At 51.0% G+C, this 19,344-nt stretch overlaps 1 protein-coding gene across 3 annotated transcripts; it reads left to right on the top strand.

The window, feature by feature from the left end:
* The first annotated feature begins 237 nt into the window (after positions 1 to 237).
* Positions 238 to 19,304, top strand: ODAD4 (outer dynein arm docking complex subunit 4). Of its 3 annotated transcripts, none has more exons than XM_044999773.1 (12): positions 238 to 374; positions 2,128 to 2,259; positions 3,134 to 3,287; positions 4,299 to 4,360; positions 7,618 to 7,777; positions 8,874 to 9,098; positions 10,058 to 10,265; positions 11,952 to 12,038; positions 12,471 to 12,667; positions 12,876 to 12,976; positions 13,928 to 14,006; positions 17,880 to 19,304. In XM_044999773.1, exons 1-12 carry the CDS (start codon positions 261 to 263, stop codon positions 18,074 to 18,076), a joined length of 1,716 nt encoding a protein of 571 aa, XP_044855708.1. In that variant the 5' UTR covers positions 238 to 260; the 3' UTR covers positions 18,077 to 19,304. The 3 variants fall into 3 exon arrangements, with proteins under 3 accessions (XP_044855708.1, XP_044855709.1, XP_044855710.1); XM_044999774.1 differs by lacking the exon at positions 238 to 374 and adding an exon at positions 1,641 to 1,820; XM_044999775.1 differs by lacking the exon at positions 238 to 374 and adding an exon at positions 1,795 to 1,815.
* Positions 19,305 to 19,344: the final 40 nt, after the last annotated feature.

The following is a 19,344-nucleotide window of genomic DNA, read 5'->3' as shown; positions in this document are numbered from 1 at the left end:
AGAGAAGGGGGCTGGGGGGGCTGGGACAAGGCACCAGAGAAGGGGCTGGGGGGGGAAGTGGGGAGCTGGGGGGGCACAAGGCACCAGGGAAGGGGGCGCGGGGCGGAAGCTGCAGGGCAAGGGGCGGGGGGCGAGGAGCCCCTCCTCTCTGCCCGGGGGCGGGGTCCCCGCGGGGGTGCGGCAGGTCCCCGCCCCCCGGAAGTCCGGCGGCGGTTGCCAGGCAGCGGTTGCCGGGCGGCGGCGGCGGCGGGCCCGGGCCGATGGGGGACGCGGAGGGCGAGGGGCCGGGCGGGACCTTCCCCAGCCTCATGGCCGAGGGGGCGCTGCTCAGCCGGCGCGGGGAGCACGGCAAGGCGCTGGGCAGCTTCACCAACGTGAGGGGCCGCAGTGTGCGCAGCGCTCATGAATATTCATGAGCGTTGACCCCCACCAGAGGGTGGGGGGCGCTGACACCGGGCGGGCGCGGGCCGGGGTGATGGGGCCTGGGGCGGTGGCACGTGTGGCGGGGGGATTCTTTGGTGATCTGCCTCCGGGGTGAGGGGATGTGGGGCAGGGCTGGGGTGACGTGGCAGGACTTTTGGGGCACAGGAGCGAGGGGACGTGGCAGGCGCGTGGCAGGACTTTTGGGGCACAGGAGCGAGGGGACGTGGCAGGCGCGTGGCAGGCGCGTGGCAGGAGGTGAGGTGCACAGGAGCGAGGGGACGTGGCAGGCGCGTGGCAGGAGGTCTGGTGCACAGGAGCGAGGGGACGTGGCAGGTGCGTGGCAGGAGGTGAGGTGCACAGGAGCGAGGGGACGTGGCAGGCGCGTGGCAGGAGGTGAGGTGCACAGGAGCGAGGGGACGTGGCAGGCGCGTGGCAGGAGGTGAGGTGCACAGGAGCGAGGGGACGTGGCAGGCGCGTGGCAGGAGGTGAGGTGCACAGGAGCGAGGGGACGTGGCAGGCGCGTGCCAGGAGGTGAGGTGCACAGGAGCGAGGGGACGTGGCAGGCGCGTGGCAGGAGGTGAGGTGCACAGGAGCGAGGGGACATGGCAGGCGCGTGGCAGGACTTTTGGGGCACAGGAGCGAGGGGACGTGGCAGGCGCGTGGCAGGAGGTGAGGTGCACAGGAGCGAGGGGACGTGGCAGGCGCGTGGCAGGAGGTGAGGTGCACAGGAGCGAGGGGACGTGGCAGGCGCGTGGCAGGAGGTGAGGTGCACAGGAGCGAGGGGACGTGGCAGGCGCGTGGCAGGAGGTCTGGTGCACAGGAGCGAGGGGACGTGGCAGGCATGTGGCAGGAGGTGTGGTGCACAGGAGCGAGGGGACATGGCAGGCGCGTGGCAGGAGGTTTGGTGCACAGGAGCGAGGGGACGTGGCAGGCGCGTGGCAGGAGGTGAGGTGCACAGGAGCGAGGGGACGTGGCAGGCGCGTGGCTGGAGGTTTGGCGCACAGGAGCGAGGGGACGTGGCAGGCGCGTGGCAGGTCTGGTGCACAAGAGCGAGGGGATGTGGCACACGCGTGGCAGGAGTTCTGGCGCACAGGAGCGAGGGGATGGGAGGACACGGCCCGGGGAGATGAGGGAATGCTGTGAGATGAGATAGCACGTGTGGGGGCAGACGTAGCAAGGGCTATCGTGAGGGGACGTGGGGACAGAGCGTAGGAGAATGAGAAGTGATACCACGAGGGGAGGGGCACGGTGTCATCCCAATGTTTGCATCGGTCAGTGACGCATGTCAGTGTTCTTCATCAGCCCTGAGCCGGGACCAGAACCTCTAACCACCAACCCCACAACTTACTTCCCTCCACGATCTGATGGCCAGGGCAGAGCGATTTAATGAGGGCAAGGTTATTTCTCCAGTTCTTTAAGTGGGGACCAGAGGTTGGAGCAGGGGTCTGGGCGCTAGGATTCCTGGGTTTTATTTCTGCCTCTTCTACTGATTCTGTCAAGCCACATGCCTCTGTTAGCACCATAGGGGTGATAGAGTTTACCCCTCGCAGGGGGTTGTGGGACTTTGTTTCTGAATGCTTGGGAATCACTTTGAGATCTGGCTTGGAGGATGTCACAGATGTGCAGCAGGTGCCGGTGTGTGCTCCCTGTGCTGACAAGCCCAGCACCTCTCTGACTGAATGTTTCTCTGTGTTCGCATCCCAGGCTCTGCAGCTGCAAGCAGGGAATAAGCACTGCCTGGTCGCCCGGTCAATGTGTTACCTGAAACTCGGGGACACAGAAAATTCCCTGAGAGATGCAGAAGCCTCTCTTCAAAATGACAAAACCTTCTCCAAGGTAAATGGCATTAAGAGGACAAGGGATGGGTGTGTACCTAGGGTGGCCTTCAGTGAGTGGGGCACCCAGGGTACATCTACACTGCAAAACAAAACAAACAAACAAAAAAACACACACGCCTGCAGCAGGGTATCTCCGGGCTTGTGTCTACAGACTTGTGGTCAAAGGTCTTGAACTAGTATGCTAAAAATAGCAGCGTAGATATATATCCCTGCTCAGGTTGGAGCTGGGGCCCTGTGACCACCCCCCTTGACTGGGTTTCAGAGCTCAAGTGGGAACATTGTCTATACTGCTCTTTTTAGCACCCGACAGGAGTCCAAGTCATAGACCCAGGCTCTGAGACTTGCTGCTGTGGCTTTTTTGTTGTTGTTGCCATGTAGACAAACCCCAAGAAGCCAGAGGGGAGCAGCAGGTTGTTAGTCTCCTCTTCCCCGCTCTTTCTTCCTGCTCCAGAGCAGGAGATCAGAGCTGCCGATGAGTTGCTGAATCGTCCCTTGTGTTGCCTGCGCTCAGCGCGAGCCCTGCCTGTTAGGTCAGGAGAGGGGTTGTCTGGAGAGCTATTCTTCTGTCCAGCTGAAAATCCCACATTCCACAGGGAGACTCTAGTTTCAGTTGAGGTTTACTGGACACACTCACCCTATATTCCAGCACCACATAAAGAGCTGTAAATATTTACCGTCTAACAGCAACAGGGGCCTGATCTGGCACCCCTACCCCTTATAGTGACCCCAAGGAAGTGAAGGAAACTCACCTGAGTCGTGGTTGCAGAACCGGGCTTTATCCTTGGCACAGATGAGATGACCCATAGTGCTCTCCTCACTGCTTTGGGCGCTGTTCTTTGTTGCGTTCAGACTGTTTGTTTCCTTCATTACAGGGACTTTACCAAAAGGCCGAGACCCTGTACACCATGGGTGACTTTGAATTTGCACTAGTGTATTATCACCGAGGCCACAGACTACGTCCAGAGCTACAGAAGTTCAGGCTGGGAATTCAGAAAGCTCAGGAAGCGATTGACAACTCTGTCGGAAGTAAGATGTAACCGTTTATTGACAATGCAAGCGCATCCCAAAGCAGGCAATTCAGTAGCTAGTGACATTATATTAGTTCCTCATGTGCTCAGAGAATGAGAGAACATTGCACAGCAAGATCTGTCTGCCTCCTGAATCACATGCAGAATTGTCATAGAATCATAGAATTTCAGGGTTGGAAGGGACCACAGGAGATCATCTAGTCCAACCCCCTGCTCAAAGCAGGACCAAGCCCTAGACAGATTTTTGCCCCAGATCCCTAAATGGCCCCCTCAAGGATTGAACTCACAACCCCGGGTTTAGCTGGCCAATGCTCAAACCACTGTATTTTCTGTAACTGGGAGGCTTCTGGACACTACAGCAATGGAGCCCATGAACACCTAGCTAGATAGTCTGAGAAACACCCCCACACCTCCCGGCTGGTCTAGATAGTCTTGTCCTGACTGTCTCACCTGAGGAGACTCATTAGAACAGTGTCTGAATCTCCTTTCCCCCTTCTGGCTTGGCTAAAGCAGAGCACTATCTCCCACTTCTGTGTGTGTTGCCAGCAGGCAGTTAGACTGGCAGAGTTGAGAGCCACTGTCTGAGTCAGAGAGGGGCATTTTGCTCTAAATATTGACAAATATGGTTTAGAAATAACTCTCTGAGCTGGTGGAGGCCCTGGTGTCCCACTCTGGTACTGCCCCATCTGCCTGTTTAATTGGCCAGTTGTCTCTTGTCTTATAGGTAGATTGTTAGTTCTTTAGGGCAGGGACTGTCTTCTTGTTTTATTTGTACAGTGCCTAGCGCAGTGGGACCCTGATCTGTGGTTGTGACCCTCAGTGCTACCATAGGGGCCACAATAATAATAATTATTAATAAGAGATACAGCGGAGCTGTTTCTCTGAGCGGCAATTCCTGCTTTGGGACTGAAGAGAGGGATACAGAACTTGCCACATATTTAAAATAAACTCTAGGGCCTGTGCGTTGCAGTTCTTGAATGTTTACAAGTATGTTTTTCTCCGTCTGCAGGTCCTTCCTCAGTTAAGCTGGAGAATAAAGGGGACCTCTGCTTTTTAAGCAGGCAGGCAGAGGTATGGTGTGAACCACTTTCTCTTGGGAAGCTCACTAGAGATACCACAGTGCTAACCTGGGGGAGCCTTTCTGCAGCCATATCAGAACTACGTCTGGGGTCAGCCCAGTGTGCCATGCGTGGGGGACAGTTCTGCCTTCTCCTTGACATTTTGTGTAGCTCTGTCAGAAGAGAGCACCAGCCAAGGAGAAACTGAATGCCTGATCTGGCACCTTTCCACCAGCAAAACTCGCACTGCTTTCAAACAGACTATTACACAGGAAAGAGAGGACATTAAGAGCATTCTGCTCCCCTTACTCACAGGAGTACTTTCCATCAGTTTCAGTGGGGCCAGGATCAATCTGTAGCATCTACTTTGGTCTGACTTTGTGATTAAGATTAAACTTTTCAAAAGTGGCCACTGATTTTGGGTGGCTCCATTTTTGGGTGCCCAGCTTGAGGCACGTGGCTCCCCGGGAGCGCTGAACACCTGCAGCTCCAGTTTGACATCAGCGGGAGCAGCGAGTGCTCAACTCCGCAGAAAATCAGGCTTCAATGGCCTGACTTTCCAAAGGTCCTGCAGAGTCCCTGGACTCCAGCTGGAGCTGTGGCTGCTCAGCAGCTGTGGAAATCAGGACCAACGTGTCTAAAGTTGGGCATCTAGAAATAGAGGCTGCCATCGTCAGTGGCCACTTGGGAATATGTGGCTGATTATGCTTAGAGAAGTACAGTAACTTTAAACGGTTGAGCCATCTCAGGATGCATTTATTATGGGTGTGTTTTGAACCTGGATTAGGATTTGGGATGGGAAGGTGTAGACGTGCAGACTCACCCCTGCGGCGCCTCCTCCTGGTGTCTTCTGGGAATTAGCTCGATTCAGCTCTGGAGCGCCCTCTGCAGGCCGGTGATCCGCCTGTCCTCTGGCCCCCGTGTCCCTCCCTGGACCCGGTGCCCTTTTACCTGGGGTGCTGCCCCTGGCAGTAACCCCTCAGTCTTAGGGTCTCCCCTCCCAGGGGAACCCCCAGCCACTAGTCCCACCTCACCTCAGTATAAGGCTACTGCTAGTTATCATCAAGCCCCCACGCCCTGGGGCAGGCTGCAGTATCAGCCACTCATCACTGGCAAGGAGGGTTTGGACCTGCTGCTTTGGCCTACCCCGGGCTGCCCTCTGCAACCCCAGTACCTTTTAGCCCAATGCTAGGCCGCAGCCTGGGGCTTTCCAGGCTGGAGCTCCCTGGCTCCTCAGCCTTTCCCCAGCCCTGCTTCACTCAGGTACCTTGTGTCCAGCTCCCTGCAGCCAGGCCCTTCTCCCTCTACAGCTAGAGAGAGACTCCTGAGCTCCTGGCTTCCCTGGCCTTCTTACAAGGCCCTGTTGCTCAGTTTGGGGCATGGCCCCAGCTGCAGCCACTTCCCCTAACCAGCCAGCAGCTTTTAGGCCCTTTCTCCAGCCACAACCCCCTCCCAGGGCTGTTTTTACCCCTTCAGGGCAGGAGCGGGGGGTCCACCCCACTACAAAAGGCCTGGGGGGATCTTCTCCCCAACACCCTTTCTTGGACTGTAGAGGGCTGGATGCACACACACCCACCCCCGCCCCCAAGCCTGCATGCACTGAGTCTAGCATTGGTCAGATGGAAAAAGCAACAAAAAGTCCCGTGGCATCTTACGGACTAACAGACGTATTGGAGCATAAGCTTTCGTGGGTGTGGAGGGCTGGATGGGGCCCCCACAAGCCTGCATGCACTGAGTCTAGCAAGAGTCCTGTGGCACCTTATAGACTAAGGCCTGGTCTACACTACGATTTTAAGTTGAATTTAGCAGCGTTACCTCAATTTAAGCCCGGACCTGTCCACATGACAAAGACCTTTTTTCGACTTAAAGGGCTCTTTAAATCGATTTCTTTACTCCACCTCCGACGAGGGGATTAGCACTGAAATCGGCCTTGCTGGGTCGAATTTGGGGTAGTGTGGAGTAGTAGTGTGGGGTAGTGCGGAGTGCACTGACAAACAGAGACTAGGGAGACCATTCCTTACCCATCCTGGCTAATAGCCATTAATGGATTTAACTGCCATGAATTTATCCAGTTCTCTTTTAAACGCTGTTATAGGCCTAGCCTTCACAACCTCCTCAGGTAAGGAGTTCACACCGTAGCCTGGCCAGTCACGGTTTTCAAAGCTTCTCTGATGCGCACTGTGCCCTCTTGTACTCTTCTAACCGCCCTGGTGTCTGGCTGTGTGTAATCAGCAGCCAGGCGATTTGTCTCAACCTCCCACTCCGCCATAAATGTCTCCCCCTTACTCTTACAGATATTGTGGAGTGCACAGCAAGCAGTAATAACAATGGGAATATTGGTTTCTCTGAGGTCTATCCGGTCAGTAAACTGCGCCAGTGCGCTTTTAAACGTCCAAATGCACATTCTACCACCATTCTGCACTTGCTCAGCCTATAGTTGAACAGCTCCTGACTACTGTCCAGGCTGCCTGTGTCTGGCTTCATGAGCCATGGCATTAAGGGGTAGGCTGGGTCCCCAAGGATAACTATAGGCATTTCATATCTGCCCAGGTGCCCCGACTGACCTCACTGAGGTTGGTTAAAAGAGCACCCAGAAATACGACAATGATGGCTACCAGTCATAACACACCGTCTGTTGCCAAAAGGCAATGAGCTGCTGCTGTGTAGCAATGCAGTCCCATGTCTGCCAGCACCCAGGAGACGTACGGTGACGGTGAGCTGAGCGGGCTCCATGCTTGCCGTGGTACGGCGTCTGCACAGGTAAACCAGGGGAAAAGATGTGAAACAATTGTCTGCCGTTGCTTTCACGGAGGGAAGAGGTGGGAGGCCTGACGACATGTACCCAGAATCACCCACAACACTGTCATGGGATCATGCATGGGTCTGACAAAGTGGGGATTCACCCACGAAAGCTCATGCTCCAATGCGTCTGTTAGGCCATAAGGTGCCACAGGACTCTTGGCTGCTTTTTACAGACCCAGACTAGCACGGCTCCCCTCTGATACTGGTCAGATGGAGTCACTCGAGCAGTGCAAGACACTCTCTCTCCGAAGGGGCAGAACTCCTGCTTTTATAAAGCTGCTGTCCTAGGGAGCGAGTGAGTGGGGGTGCTTGGGGCTTTGATCCCCACCAGATCAACAGGCTAGTCTTGTGCCTGTGTCATTATCTCCTTCGTGAATAAGGAATTTGGGAAGTGGATCCAAAAGCGAGCCCTTTCTGCTTGTGTCAGTCTCCCTGTCCTCTGCGTCCTTCTGTTTTGTTCTGCGGCAGAGCAAAAAAGTGAAGCAGAAACTTCAGGTCAAAGCCCCCAAAAAGGATCAAAAGCAGCAGAGTAAAGTGGGGCCCATCAGGAATGAAAAGACCGAACGGCAACTTCTTGGAGAGCTTTATGCTGACAAGGCCTACCTGGAGAAACTCCTCAAGGATGCAGGTCGGTCTTTAGTTTATTTAACTAAATATAACATGTTATTCCTCTTGGTTCAATCAAATCCATTTCCCCCTTTATTCTGTTATTCATGACTACCAGGGGACGCATCACCACTTGCGTAGCACATACTAGTGTTTGCGGTTGTCCCAAACCTACAAATTACTTGATCCAGTTTTGTACAAGTTACTCAAGTTTCCAGGACCAGTGTTTGTAACAACGTCTAAATAAGTTTTATCCTTTATATTTCCTTATTAGTTAAATAGCAGCATTCTGTAGTGAGCAGTTCAGTTATCCACTAACACCAGCCCAAAGCACTCAACACCAATCAAAATAAAAAGCAGAAATTATATTAAGTACAAATGCCCCAGTTGATTAGATAAATTAGTGTTTGAATTAAGTGGAAGGCACCAGTAACTGAGTTTTGCTTTGGACTGGTCAATGTCATATGGGATTTAGAAAAGGATCAGATTTCTGAGTTGGGCAGAAAGTGCATCCCTGTTTAATTAGTTTTCTTGAGAAATATTTCCCCAGGAACATAGGAGAGTTTGAGGCTTTAGTCCCCTGTTACCTCGTGTTACGTTACCAGTCTTCATAACTTGCATGGGTCCATCCTGTCTTCTGAGACTTTAAAAGTTCTCGCAGTATTCCATTGGGACAATCCCTGGAATCCAGAATGCCTACATTCCGTTAAGGCGCCTTCTACCCTATAAGTGGATCAGATAGTTTCTCATCTTCTGCTATGGCCCAGTGGGACAGGTATCCAGATCACCAAACTTCACCACCACTAGTGCTCACTGGGCCTCTCCTAGGTTGTTTCACCTTTGAAGAGAAGGATTAAAGGGGCCCCGGACACTGACTCTTACAGGTCATGCCTACATGGCAGGTTTAGGCACGACAGCAGGGGGTGGTGAGGTGGTGGGGGAAGCTAGCTATGCCACCACCCATTCTGTGTCTGTTCCAGGGATTATTAAAGGACTTAGTCTCCGGGGCGCTCAGTCTGGGGCTTGCACTACAAATGTTGCCATCCTCCCCAAATCATGGCTTCACTCCTCAGATCCTTTAATACTCTCTCCTGGTTCTGCCTTTCACTGATTTCCAGACTTGATCAAAAGCAGCACAAAGCATGGGATGACAGTGGAGGACCTGATCCTGGGCGGCATTAACTACCTGGACACCCGCACCGAATTCTGGCAGCAGCAGAAGCCCATCTACGCCCGTGTGAGAGACCGCAAGCTCATGCAGCAGAGATGGCTCCCAGAGAGAAAGCGAAAGCCATCGGAAGTTGCCAGATACATCCTGAAGAGCATGGAAGAAATTGATATGTGTAGGTGTCCCACATGGAAGCAACAAGAGCGTTGTGACTGGTGGGCAGCTACAGACCAGATCAGCAGGAGCACTGCGTTCAGAGGGTTGTTATAGCAGGTTTCAAAATGTGTTCTGCTTTTCACTGCCTTTCCCAAGCAAAACTTTAGTATAGAATTTAACACACTGGGGTATTTTCCAGCTCCTCCTACGCTCAAGGTATCTCAGAGCGCTGTACAGAGCAGTGCTTTGGACACTAGAACTCTGTAGGCAAATGCAGCGTGCTTAGCAAATGCCCCACCCAGCCTGGGACATTGGAGAGGCCAGGGCACTGGTTCTTCTTTACCGTATTTGAAAAGTAACAAGGACAGAGAGGGCTAGAAGGATGAAGAATCTGCAGGGAAGGGTCTGGAAGGGAGGAGAGAGGGATCCAAGCCATTTCTGCTCAGTGTTTCTGCTGTACGGGTTGTAACTCATAAGACCTCCGTTGTCATCACTGAGGCTCAGTTCCTTTCACTTGCCACCGAATTGCCCCCAAATGTGGCAGATGACAGAGCTACGCAGTGTAGCCTGGTGGTTTAATTGCCACAGCACTGCACAAAGGTGGGACAGGTACGAGAGCCACGTAGCACAGCGTGAGGGACTGACCTGTAAGAGATGCCATAGCCAGTGTTGTGTTTAGCACTTACTCTCAGATGACACATTCAGCTCCCCCGCTGCATGACTAGATTCTCCCAGCCCATCTTCTGACTTTGGGTCTCATTCTCCATTGTCCTCCATGAGGGGTTTTCATTTGCACCTGTGCAAAGTGAGTACAAAATGGTACCAACGCAGACCTACATTGGTGGCAGTATTTTACACCCACTTTGCACAGGTCTAAATGACCCCCTGAAGACCCAGTGGAGAATCAGGCCCTGTGTCTCCTCAGCTGTCCCTGTGCCCCGGACTTGGTTCTGAGCGTTCCTCTCTCTGTGCATCTAGTGTTGACCAGTAGCTGCCCTGAAGGAAGCTGTAAGAAAGCTGAGCACGTGCTAAAAACAATTCAAGGTTGGTCTGAGGATGAAATTCCCAACAAGAACGAACTGATTGGAAACCTCTATAGCTGCATTGGGAATGCTCAGATAGAGATGGGGCAAATGGGAGCAGCACTGCAGAGTCACAAGATGGATCTGGAGATCGCAAGGGAAAAGTGAGTGCTCCAAAGCCCAGTGTTAATTTGGGATGGGCAGGGAAAGGTGGTAATGGTGGCGGTAGGAGCTCGGATGGGGAGGGCACATTGCCTGACTGAAGGGCAATTCTCAGATAATGCTTTGACTGTCTACAGCACTGCTCTTCCGGGGACCTGATGTCTCTGGACACAGTCATTACCTGCCCTCACAGTATCCACGGACATATCATCATCACCATGGTACAAACACGGAGGCTGAGGCAGAACAATGTATGTGTCCTTCCCCAGGACACAAACCAAATCCATGTCAGAGCCAGGGCTGGCACCCAGGGCTCTTGATTCCCAGCTCCCCGCCCTGCCCCAGGCAACGCTTCTGCCTAAGAAAATGTTATAATCCGATTTCTTTATAGGTTTCCTGGCTGGGGAAATCATTTTCATTTGAGTCATGATGTCAGGAGTGGACCCAGTAGGTACAGCCACCCGCTCCTGCAGAAAACGTTCTGCAGCATCTCTCAGGTGGAAGAGAACAGAGCAGATTGGGCATTCTATCGTCCTCTCCTAATGGAGTTTTGCAGAGCACTTCACAAAGCAAGGAAGTGCCTGTTGGACGTGTTCGGGTTTTTGCTGCCAGTGCAGTGATTAGGCAGGGAGGAAGCGTCCTCTAGTGGTTAAAGTGCAGGACAGGGGTGAGAAGATCTGGGTTCTGCTGTTCACTCACTGTGTGACCTGGGGCAATGCATTTAGGGTATGTCCACACAGCAATTAGACCCCTGGAGCTGGCCTGAGCCCGGAAGTCTACGCAGCAAGGAGACAGTCCCACAGCCTGAGCCTAAGTCAGCTGGCACAGGCCAGCCATGGATTTTTCTTTGCTGTGTAGACAGACCCTTAGTCCCCCTCTGCCTCAGTTTCTTCCTTTGTAAGCTGGAGATAGTAAAACTGGTTCATATCAGAGGAGGGGAGTGAGGGTTACGTCATTAACATTTGTAAAGAACACGTAGTGCTCACCAGGGGGCATTATTATAAAGTGAGTAGCCATTAGTGTTGACCAGGAGCTCACACAGAGCACTGGACAGCAGACCCTGGTTACTGAGAGCGAGCGAATACAGACCAGGACACTGAGATTCTCCTTTTCAACTATTGAAAAAAGCTGCTTTGTCTCTTTAATTGCCACCAGAGACATGGCATCTGTCTCAGCGCAGTACCCCACTGCAACTTTAAACAGGCCCTAGCAACCTGAAATCTACTTAACTGAACAGAAAAACAGTTCAAAGTACTTGTAAGTTCTACGACTGCCCCTTACTCCCCCCTACAAATGGTACACTTTCCAAATACAAAATGCTTTTCTCGCCCATGTTGCTATGTGAAAATCCATACAACTGACTGACTACACAGAGGGAATAGTGGAAGTGACTGCACACAAAACGTGTGTTATCAAATGCACAAAAAAAATTCAAACAAACAAAAATGGATAAAGCAGAACCATTCCACCCCACTTATCTCTTCCAGCTACAGTAATCTTAGGTGTTACTTAGAACAGTTGGTGAAAAGTATTTCAAACTGACAGTGTTCCTTTAGTGCTGTCTCACATTGTTATGTGAGCTCACTGAACCAGTGAATCTCAAAGAGAATATAGAGGGAGCCTAAGAAAATGCAGGATTATTCAGGGGCAAGACTCTTTGAAGACCTCTTTCTTTCACTTCAATGCAGTGATCTGCCAGATGCCGTCTCCAGAGCCCTTGACAACATTGGCAGGGTTTATGCCAGAATTGGCAAATTCCAGCAAGCTATTGACACGTACGTAACATTCATAACATTACAGGTAAGAGAGCAGATTTAAAATTAAATGGGCGTTGCTTGGTCCATGTATTTAATTACGCTGTCAGCAAGGGGCACTGCTGGTGCCAGCTGTGATGTGGACACCCGCCACTAGGAGCTGAACTGGACAGGCCACTGAACAGCTATCAGCTGGTAACAATTTCCAGTTGCAGGGATTGATCTTGCCTTGATTCAAACTGGCAGCCCTGAGAGTAAATGACTTTGTAACCCAACCCCCAGAGTCTTCCAGACTTTCTGACTTGCTCTCTTTCCAAATATGTAAGTGGCCTCAGCATAATATACTTGGGGTAATGGCAGCATCTGGAAAACCTTTTATGGGTTTAAAAAGCCAAGAGCCAACACTATGCTCGACCTAGGGCAGCAGAAGTAACTTTCTTTTCCTGTGCAAAGATGGGAGGAGAAGATCCCACTGGCAAAAACCAGCCTGGAGAAGACGTGGTTATTCCATGAAATTGGCCGATGTTACCTAGAGCTTGATGAAGCAGCAGAGGCCCAGGATTATGGAGAAAAATCCCTCCAGTCAGCAGAGGAGGAGGGTGATGTTGAGTGGCAACTCAATGCTAGTGTGCTGGTTGCACAAGCACAAGGTAAAGACATTGTTGCAAAATTTGCTTTAAAGATGGCAGATACTGAATCTACTCCACAGCTTCATTAAAACTGCCTGTGCCTTACAAACAACCCCACAAAGTCTCATTTGAGCAAAAGTCTTTTCAAGACAGGCTTCTTGGGCTGACATACGAGTTTTCCCTTGTTCTTAGTCCTGCATTCAAATGGATTCTTGTTTGTCTGTTACAGTGAAACTCCAAGACTTCCAATCTGCAGTTATGAACTTCGAACAAGCTCTTGAGAAGGCCAAACTCATTCATAACGATGCAGCTCAGCAGGCCATCATCATCGTAAGTGATTTACTGTAACCAAGAGGAGTTTTGGAGTAACGTGCATAAGTTACCGACCACTGTTGTTCTCAGCCTATGGGGCCAGGGACCCAGAGCAAGGAGGGAATGCCAGCCGGCAGCTGGGGGATGAGGAAATGAAATGTATCACAAGAGGAACAAAGCAGTCTCTGTCCCACAGTTAGAAACATATGAAACCTCTTGAGTTAGAAAACTCAGTGCGAGCTAATGCTGGAAATATATGGGATAAAATCTTGGACCTGTTGGAGTCAATGGCAGAACTTCTATTGACTTCAGTGTAGCCAGGAGTCAAATTCTGTCTTTCATTGCATCCAGGAGCATCCTGGCCAGCAACTGGAAGGTGAGGTTGAATCTGGCCCCCCTGTTCTGGCCTCTCTGAAATATGGAGAGGCTACTCTGCATGACCTCCATGACAGGAACATCATGGGTATTGGCTATGAATTGGGGTACACGATTTGCATGTTATTGGCACATATGCTTGCTGCCCTAGCAATGGTCTGCATGCATAGGTATCCCTCCAGGTTATTCATAATCTCATTGGAGTAGATCACACTGGGCTGACCTCACCCAGTGTTTCAAAACACAGACCAGTGCTTCTGCAGCATGAATGTGTGCCTCTCTGGGGAGCCCTTAAGTGTGTTTCCGAGCACAGGGGAACCACCTCTATTGGAAAACCAGTGCTAGCTGTGTGGGGCGGGGGTAAGGAGCCAGGGATGATCCCAGCTGAAGGGTGCTAAGGAGTGTATTAGCTAGAGTAGTGCAATCACAGTGGGGCAGGGGAGGAGCTCTTCACTGCAGGTAGCTTTAAAGGCACCAAAGGAGCAAGGAGTGATGGGAGAGGGGACAGCAGAGGGGAACAGGACACACTTTTCAATAGGCCTGTCATGTGACTGCACGTCTAGATTTGTCGCTAATTATTCTTGTCAACTTCAGGCCCTGGATGACGCGAACAAAGACTTCATCGAAGAGTTGAGAGCAGAACAAAGGACAGAGCGACTCGAATCTTTCAGAGGTACTAATTTACCTGGGAATCGGTGTGTAAAACAATGTAGAAAGTTTTGCATATCCCCTTCTCTTCTACCTCATCCCAGGACACTTGGAGGAGTAGCTACCCCCCAGTGGAACGGGCTGGATACCACTGACACTGGAGGGCCATAGCACCGCCCCCTGCTAGCTCAGGCCCCAGTCTCTGACCCTCTGCGTGCTGCTGCAGTAGGGAAATGGGGACCCATTTTTCAGCAGTGGTACTGAGACTGGCTTACACTGTTGGTAGCAATGAAGCAGTTGCCCTCTTGCTGAGCAAGGAGCACCAGTATTTCTTGTGTACACCCACCCTCTATAAACAGTGTATTGTGGCAGAAATAATTTCACACAGAATCACAGAAATGTAGGGCTGGAAGCGACCTGGAGTGATCCCCAGTTCAGCCCCTTGCGCTGAGGCAGGACCAAGTAAACCTAGACCATCTTTGACATGTTTGTCTAACCTGCTCTTAAAAACCCACTAGGATGGGGATTCCACAAACTGTTCCAATGCTTAACAATCGTTATAATTAGAAAGTTTCTCCTAAGTCTCCTCCTCCTGCAGATTAAGCCGATAACAGTCTTCAAATGTGTTAAGGACAAGAAGTAATCAGGTTCCCTCTCTATCTTTCCTCAAGACCAAACATGCCTAGTTTTTTAAACCTTTCCTCTTAGGTCAGATAATCTAAATTTTTGATAATTTTTGTAGCTCTCTTCTGGACACTCTCCAATTTGCCCACAGCTTTCTTAAAATGTGGTGCCCAGAACTGGACACAGGACTGCAGCCAACCTTGTTCGTCTGCTTTCTTGAAGTCCATTGTCCTTGTTCTGCTGCTCTTTCTCCTTCCTTTCCTTAGAAGCAGTAGATCTGTCATTTCATGATCGCTTCACCCAAACAGCCTTCCACCTTCTGATTTGCAGCCAATTCCTCCCTGTTAGTCAGAATCACGTTTAAAATGGCCATCTCCCAGGTTACTGCCCCCGCCTTATGAAACAAGACGTTCCAGGGGCTTACTGGACATTTTGTTTTGCCAAATTACTTTTCCAACAGACATCTGAGTAGTTAAAGTCCCCCCCCCCATTACTAGCAGGTCTTGAGTTCTAGATATTTCTGTTGTTTGTTCTGGAAATGTCCCATCCCCCACCTCCTCCAGATTCGGCGGTCTATACAGCAGCCCCCTGTGGTGGCATCACCCCTGGTTTCCCCCCTTTTATCTTCACCCAGAGACTTTCAGCTGGTCTGCCTCTCACCTCCTTCTGAACCTCGGAACAGAAGTTCAATGCAACACCTCCTTCCTTTTTCTCCTGCCTGCCCTTCCTGGACAAGCCGTACCCCTCTAGCCAAATATTCCAGTCTCGAGATTCATCCCACCAAGTCTCTGCGATGCCAGTTGAGTCATATTTTAGCTTATGGCTCAGATTTCTGTTTCTTCCCTGTACACCTTGCATTTGTCTATAGACATATGAGACCATAACATGGCTATGAACGGTGGCTTCGCTTTTCATCAGTGAGGTTCCGATCCCCAGCTGGTGTCAATCAGCATCTCTCTGACTTCTATGGAGCGATGCTCATTTACACCAACTGAGGATCTGGCCCCAATTCTTTAACACACGTTAGTGCCGTTTATACACAAGACATTTTCCAAAACACAAAGTGATTCTTATAAAGATGTTAATTTCTCCAGTGCCCCAACACCACGGTGATGGGCCTAGCAAGAACCTAAATAGACAGCTACAAAATGTGATTGCACCTAATGCTGCGCGAGTATGAGACATGCAGGAAAGAGGAAGCGGGAAAAGCTCAGCTGGCTTTTGGAATCCACCTGAAATAAACTGTATCCAATTTCCCATCACCACCTGAATAACTCCATTCCCTTGGGAGCAGCCGCAGCAGGACGAGAGTCAGTGCCAGGGCAGCAGCGACCCACAATTATCAATCCCAACTTGATTACAACAGCCACTGCATCTTCTTTCCTCCGTACACATGTAACTGCTGTCGACACTGGGGGGGATTACACCAGAACAATGGGGGCAGAACGGAGTTTAAAAATAGCCCTGATCTGTGTGATGCTTATGGTTACCTGGGCTGCAGCCGCTGGCTGAGGCTGTAAAAGTGGAGGTAACGGGGGAAGAATTCAGTAGAGGACGCAGAGATTTCCATGGATATAGATTTAAGTGCGGTATCAACGTTGAGCTGTAGGTGGCAGCATTTGTCCAGTTTCCCTGTCTCTGCTTGCAGAAGGTGAACAGTCTACTCAGGCACCAGACATGCCAAACCTGTGAAATAAACGCAGAAATGGGGCTTGGTTTTGGCTTAATTGGCTTGTGAGTTGGTTGTTGGCTAGTTTTTGGCGTGTAGCTTGTTGCTTCTTTTTTTTGATTGGCTCCCGGCAAGCAGGGGCAAGGGGGGGAGAGAGTCAGGGGTGCACAGCGAGCCCACCCCAGTCCCAGACTGTACGCCGGGGGATCTAGTCACAGAGTGTTGGGGTTCTTAGGGACTGGCCTGTTTTGGCCTTGTTTTGAAACGGGATTAGCTTGATTTTTGGCTTATTGTGAAAGTCAGGGGGGGCTTATTTACTGCGTGAACGTTGGCAACTGTGTCAAGCATCCCGCCTTAAAAGATAATACATGGGTCATTTTGTTAGCCAAGTCTGCAGTGAGGTCCTTGGTGGGTGCTCCCGCTATGGCATGGTAGGGGGGAGCATGGAAGACAGCAGAGGGCATGATTCTCCACTCATTGGTGCAGTCAGGAGTAACACCACGTGCTGATGTGAAACTGGTACAAGGCTGGCAGGGTCTCACAGAGTACAGGGTCATCACAGACCCCTTGTGGGAGAAGCAGCTATGTAACACTGTGGCAGAGAGTATACTCAAATGGATCCTCAAGAGTGAACATATCTGAAATGTTATAAAACTGAAACGATTTTATACTGTGTCTGTTACACATAATACCCTGAAAATTTGGATCCCATATTTACACACTGAAATATAGCCGTAATACACAAACTGGGTGGTTAATACAGCTGTAATAGATCCTCAATTGATATACGCAGGAGGCCCTGCTCCTGCAGTTGGATCTGGGAGGGCAGCCCCAGGGTCTGAGATTGTTATTTAATAAAATAAAAATATAAATGGAATACAATGTTACAATATCCAGTATGTATATGACTGTTATACAGCTCTATGGATCTGAATCCATAAGAATAAATGTTTCAGTATATGCCACTTATTAAACTGGCACTCTTCTCATAATACTTACATATTGAAATCTTCATTCTTCGAGTGCTGTTGGGTCTGACAGCCTGCAGGGGATGCACTGCTCAGAGTTAGGCAGACAGGTCTTGGGCCAGGGTAAATCTCGGTATGTGGGTAACAGGTGACTAGTTTGATATACATCCTTCTGTTACGCACGTCTGCGTTTAATGTACCGCCCCCCGAACTGGCAAAGGAAAGACCAATGCCCCTTGAGCCCAACCACACTCCTTTTCCCAGCAACAGTCTCCCCCGCCTCCCCACTGCCCCGGGTGACTAAGCAGAGTTCACCTCTCTTTGTGCAAACACGAATTCCAAACAGATGCAACTTGCCTGCTCTGACCTGCAACTTAAGCCCTTACTCCAGGGATGAATTGAACCTGTTGAAACAAAACAGAAAAGGTGGCGGGAGGGGGAAAAGGAAAGACACTATCAATGGGGTGGAAGAGCTTGGCAGCCCTGGTACTCCTCTCCTCTTGGCAGTCCTGGTACTCCTCTCCTCTTTACGTGCCCTCCACATCTGGAAGGTGCAGCTCCAGTCTCTGCTAAGCGCTTGGTGGGCAGGAACTCTGCTGTTCTGTTTAAGAAACCTGCACTGATTTTTTTTTTCCAGATTATGATTATGACGATGAATACAAGGAAGGAGAGGAGGCCAAGGACCAAAAAGAAAGAGAAGAAAACAAACAAAAGGAGGTAGAAAAGGAGGAGAATGAAAGAAATGGAAGAGGAGAAGAAGCAGAAGAAAAAGAGGAGACAGAGGGAGAGAAAGGGGAAGATTATGCAGAGCCTCATCAGGATTTGCCTGAATAAAGAGGCAGCATTTCCCCAGGAAGCCACTCGTTAGGGTTAAAGTTCATGAGGGTTGCTGGCTTGGCAAACTAGTGCATTTTAGTTAGTGTGAAATCGCCCCTATTTTCCCTGGACATGGAGTCAGCCCCTTCAGACTGGGGGCTGGCCTTGCTGTCCCTTTTAAATACTGTTTTTTTCATGTTCCCAAGCCGTCCATTCAAGGCTGTGTGGGTTGTTACAGTGGGAGGAGTTCAGTTACTTCCCTCCCCCTCCCAGCCTTTCAGCCTAGAGTTCAGAGCCAGGTCTGTGCTGAGATGCTTTGCTCACAGAGCTCGACCAGTACACTACAGAGGCAAAGTGCAAAACTCAGCAATTTTGCCAAAGTAGCTTATTCCAGCCCTTCTGAGCAAACTAAGCTATACGGACAAAAGCGCCTGCTTGCTGATCTACCTGGGGCTTGCTGGCACAGCCATGTCCATCAGGGATCCCATTTCATTACACCCCTGGCTGATTGAGCGATGCTAGGAGAAGTTGGTGGGGTAGACCTGGCCCAGGACTCGGACACAGAGTCAGACATAAGAGGGCCCAATACTGGACCTGCTATGCAAGGGCAAAAATCCCATCCATCCAGCGGGCGAGCCGCATGCACTAGCACGTCAGCATTGGGCTCTTGCAAGTATCTTTGCCCCACCGGGATAGTTGCACTCATGGCAAAGTTGGGTAACATGACAGCAGGATCATGTGCAGCTGACTGGCGCAGATCCCCCAGGCCACATCCAGCGCTGACGGATTCCCAAAGGCTGTGAGCAAGTGCTGGGGTGAGAGTTGCCTAAGTAAACTGGGGCTTTGGGTCACTGTGAAACCTTCATGCCGCCAAGGAAATGTTATGTTTAGTGTATGTGACTTGTAAATAAATGATGCCAACAGTGATGGCCACAGCTTGCCTCCGTGAGAGCACAAACTACAGTGCCTAACAGCTAGTGCCTTCGCTGCAGTACGGGCGGGAGCTGCCCCTGCTGTGCTGTCTCTGTGGGAGCTGGCGGCATAGCGAGCGCAGAGCCAGGCATGGGTCTGCCCCTTTTAGGGCAGTGTGCGGGTGTGCGATAGGACTAGCCAGGCGCTGCAGCCAGACCTCTGTTGTTCGCCATAGGATCATGGTTGTGAAGCTAAAGTGTAGCTATTCAGATTGCAAACAAAACCCCCTGACAAACATCCACCCACTGTAACTGATGGCTGCCTGACTTTGCTGGGAGCCTGAACCAGCTCCAGGCGCTGCCCCATTCATCGGT

The sequence above is a fragment of the Mauremys mutica genome, chromosome 25 (genome assembly GCF_020497125.1).
Source record: "Mauremys mutica isolate MM-2020 ecotype Southern chromosome 25, ASM2049712v1, whole genome shotgun sequence".
In the NCBI taxonomy this organism is placed as follows: Eukaryota; Metazoa; Chordata; order Testudines; family Geoemydidae; genus Mauremys; species Mauremys mutica.
The sequence above is the reverse complement of the archived record's forward strand: the minus strand, read 5'-3'. Positions and strand labels throughout refer to the sequence as shown.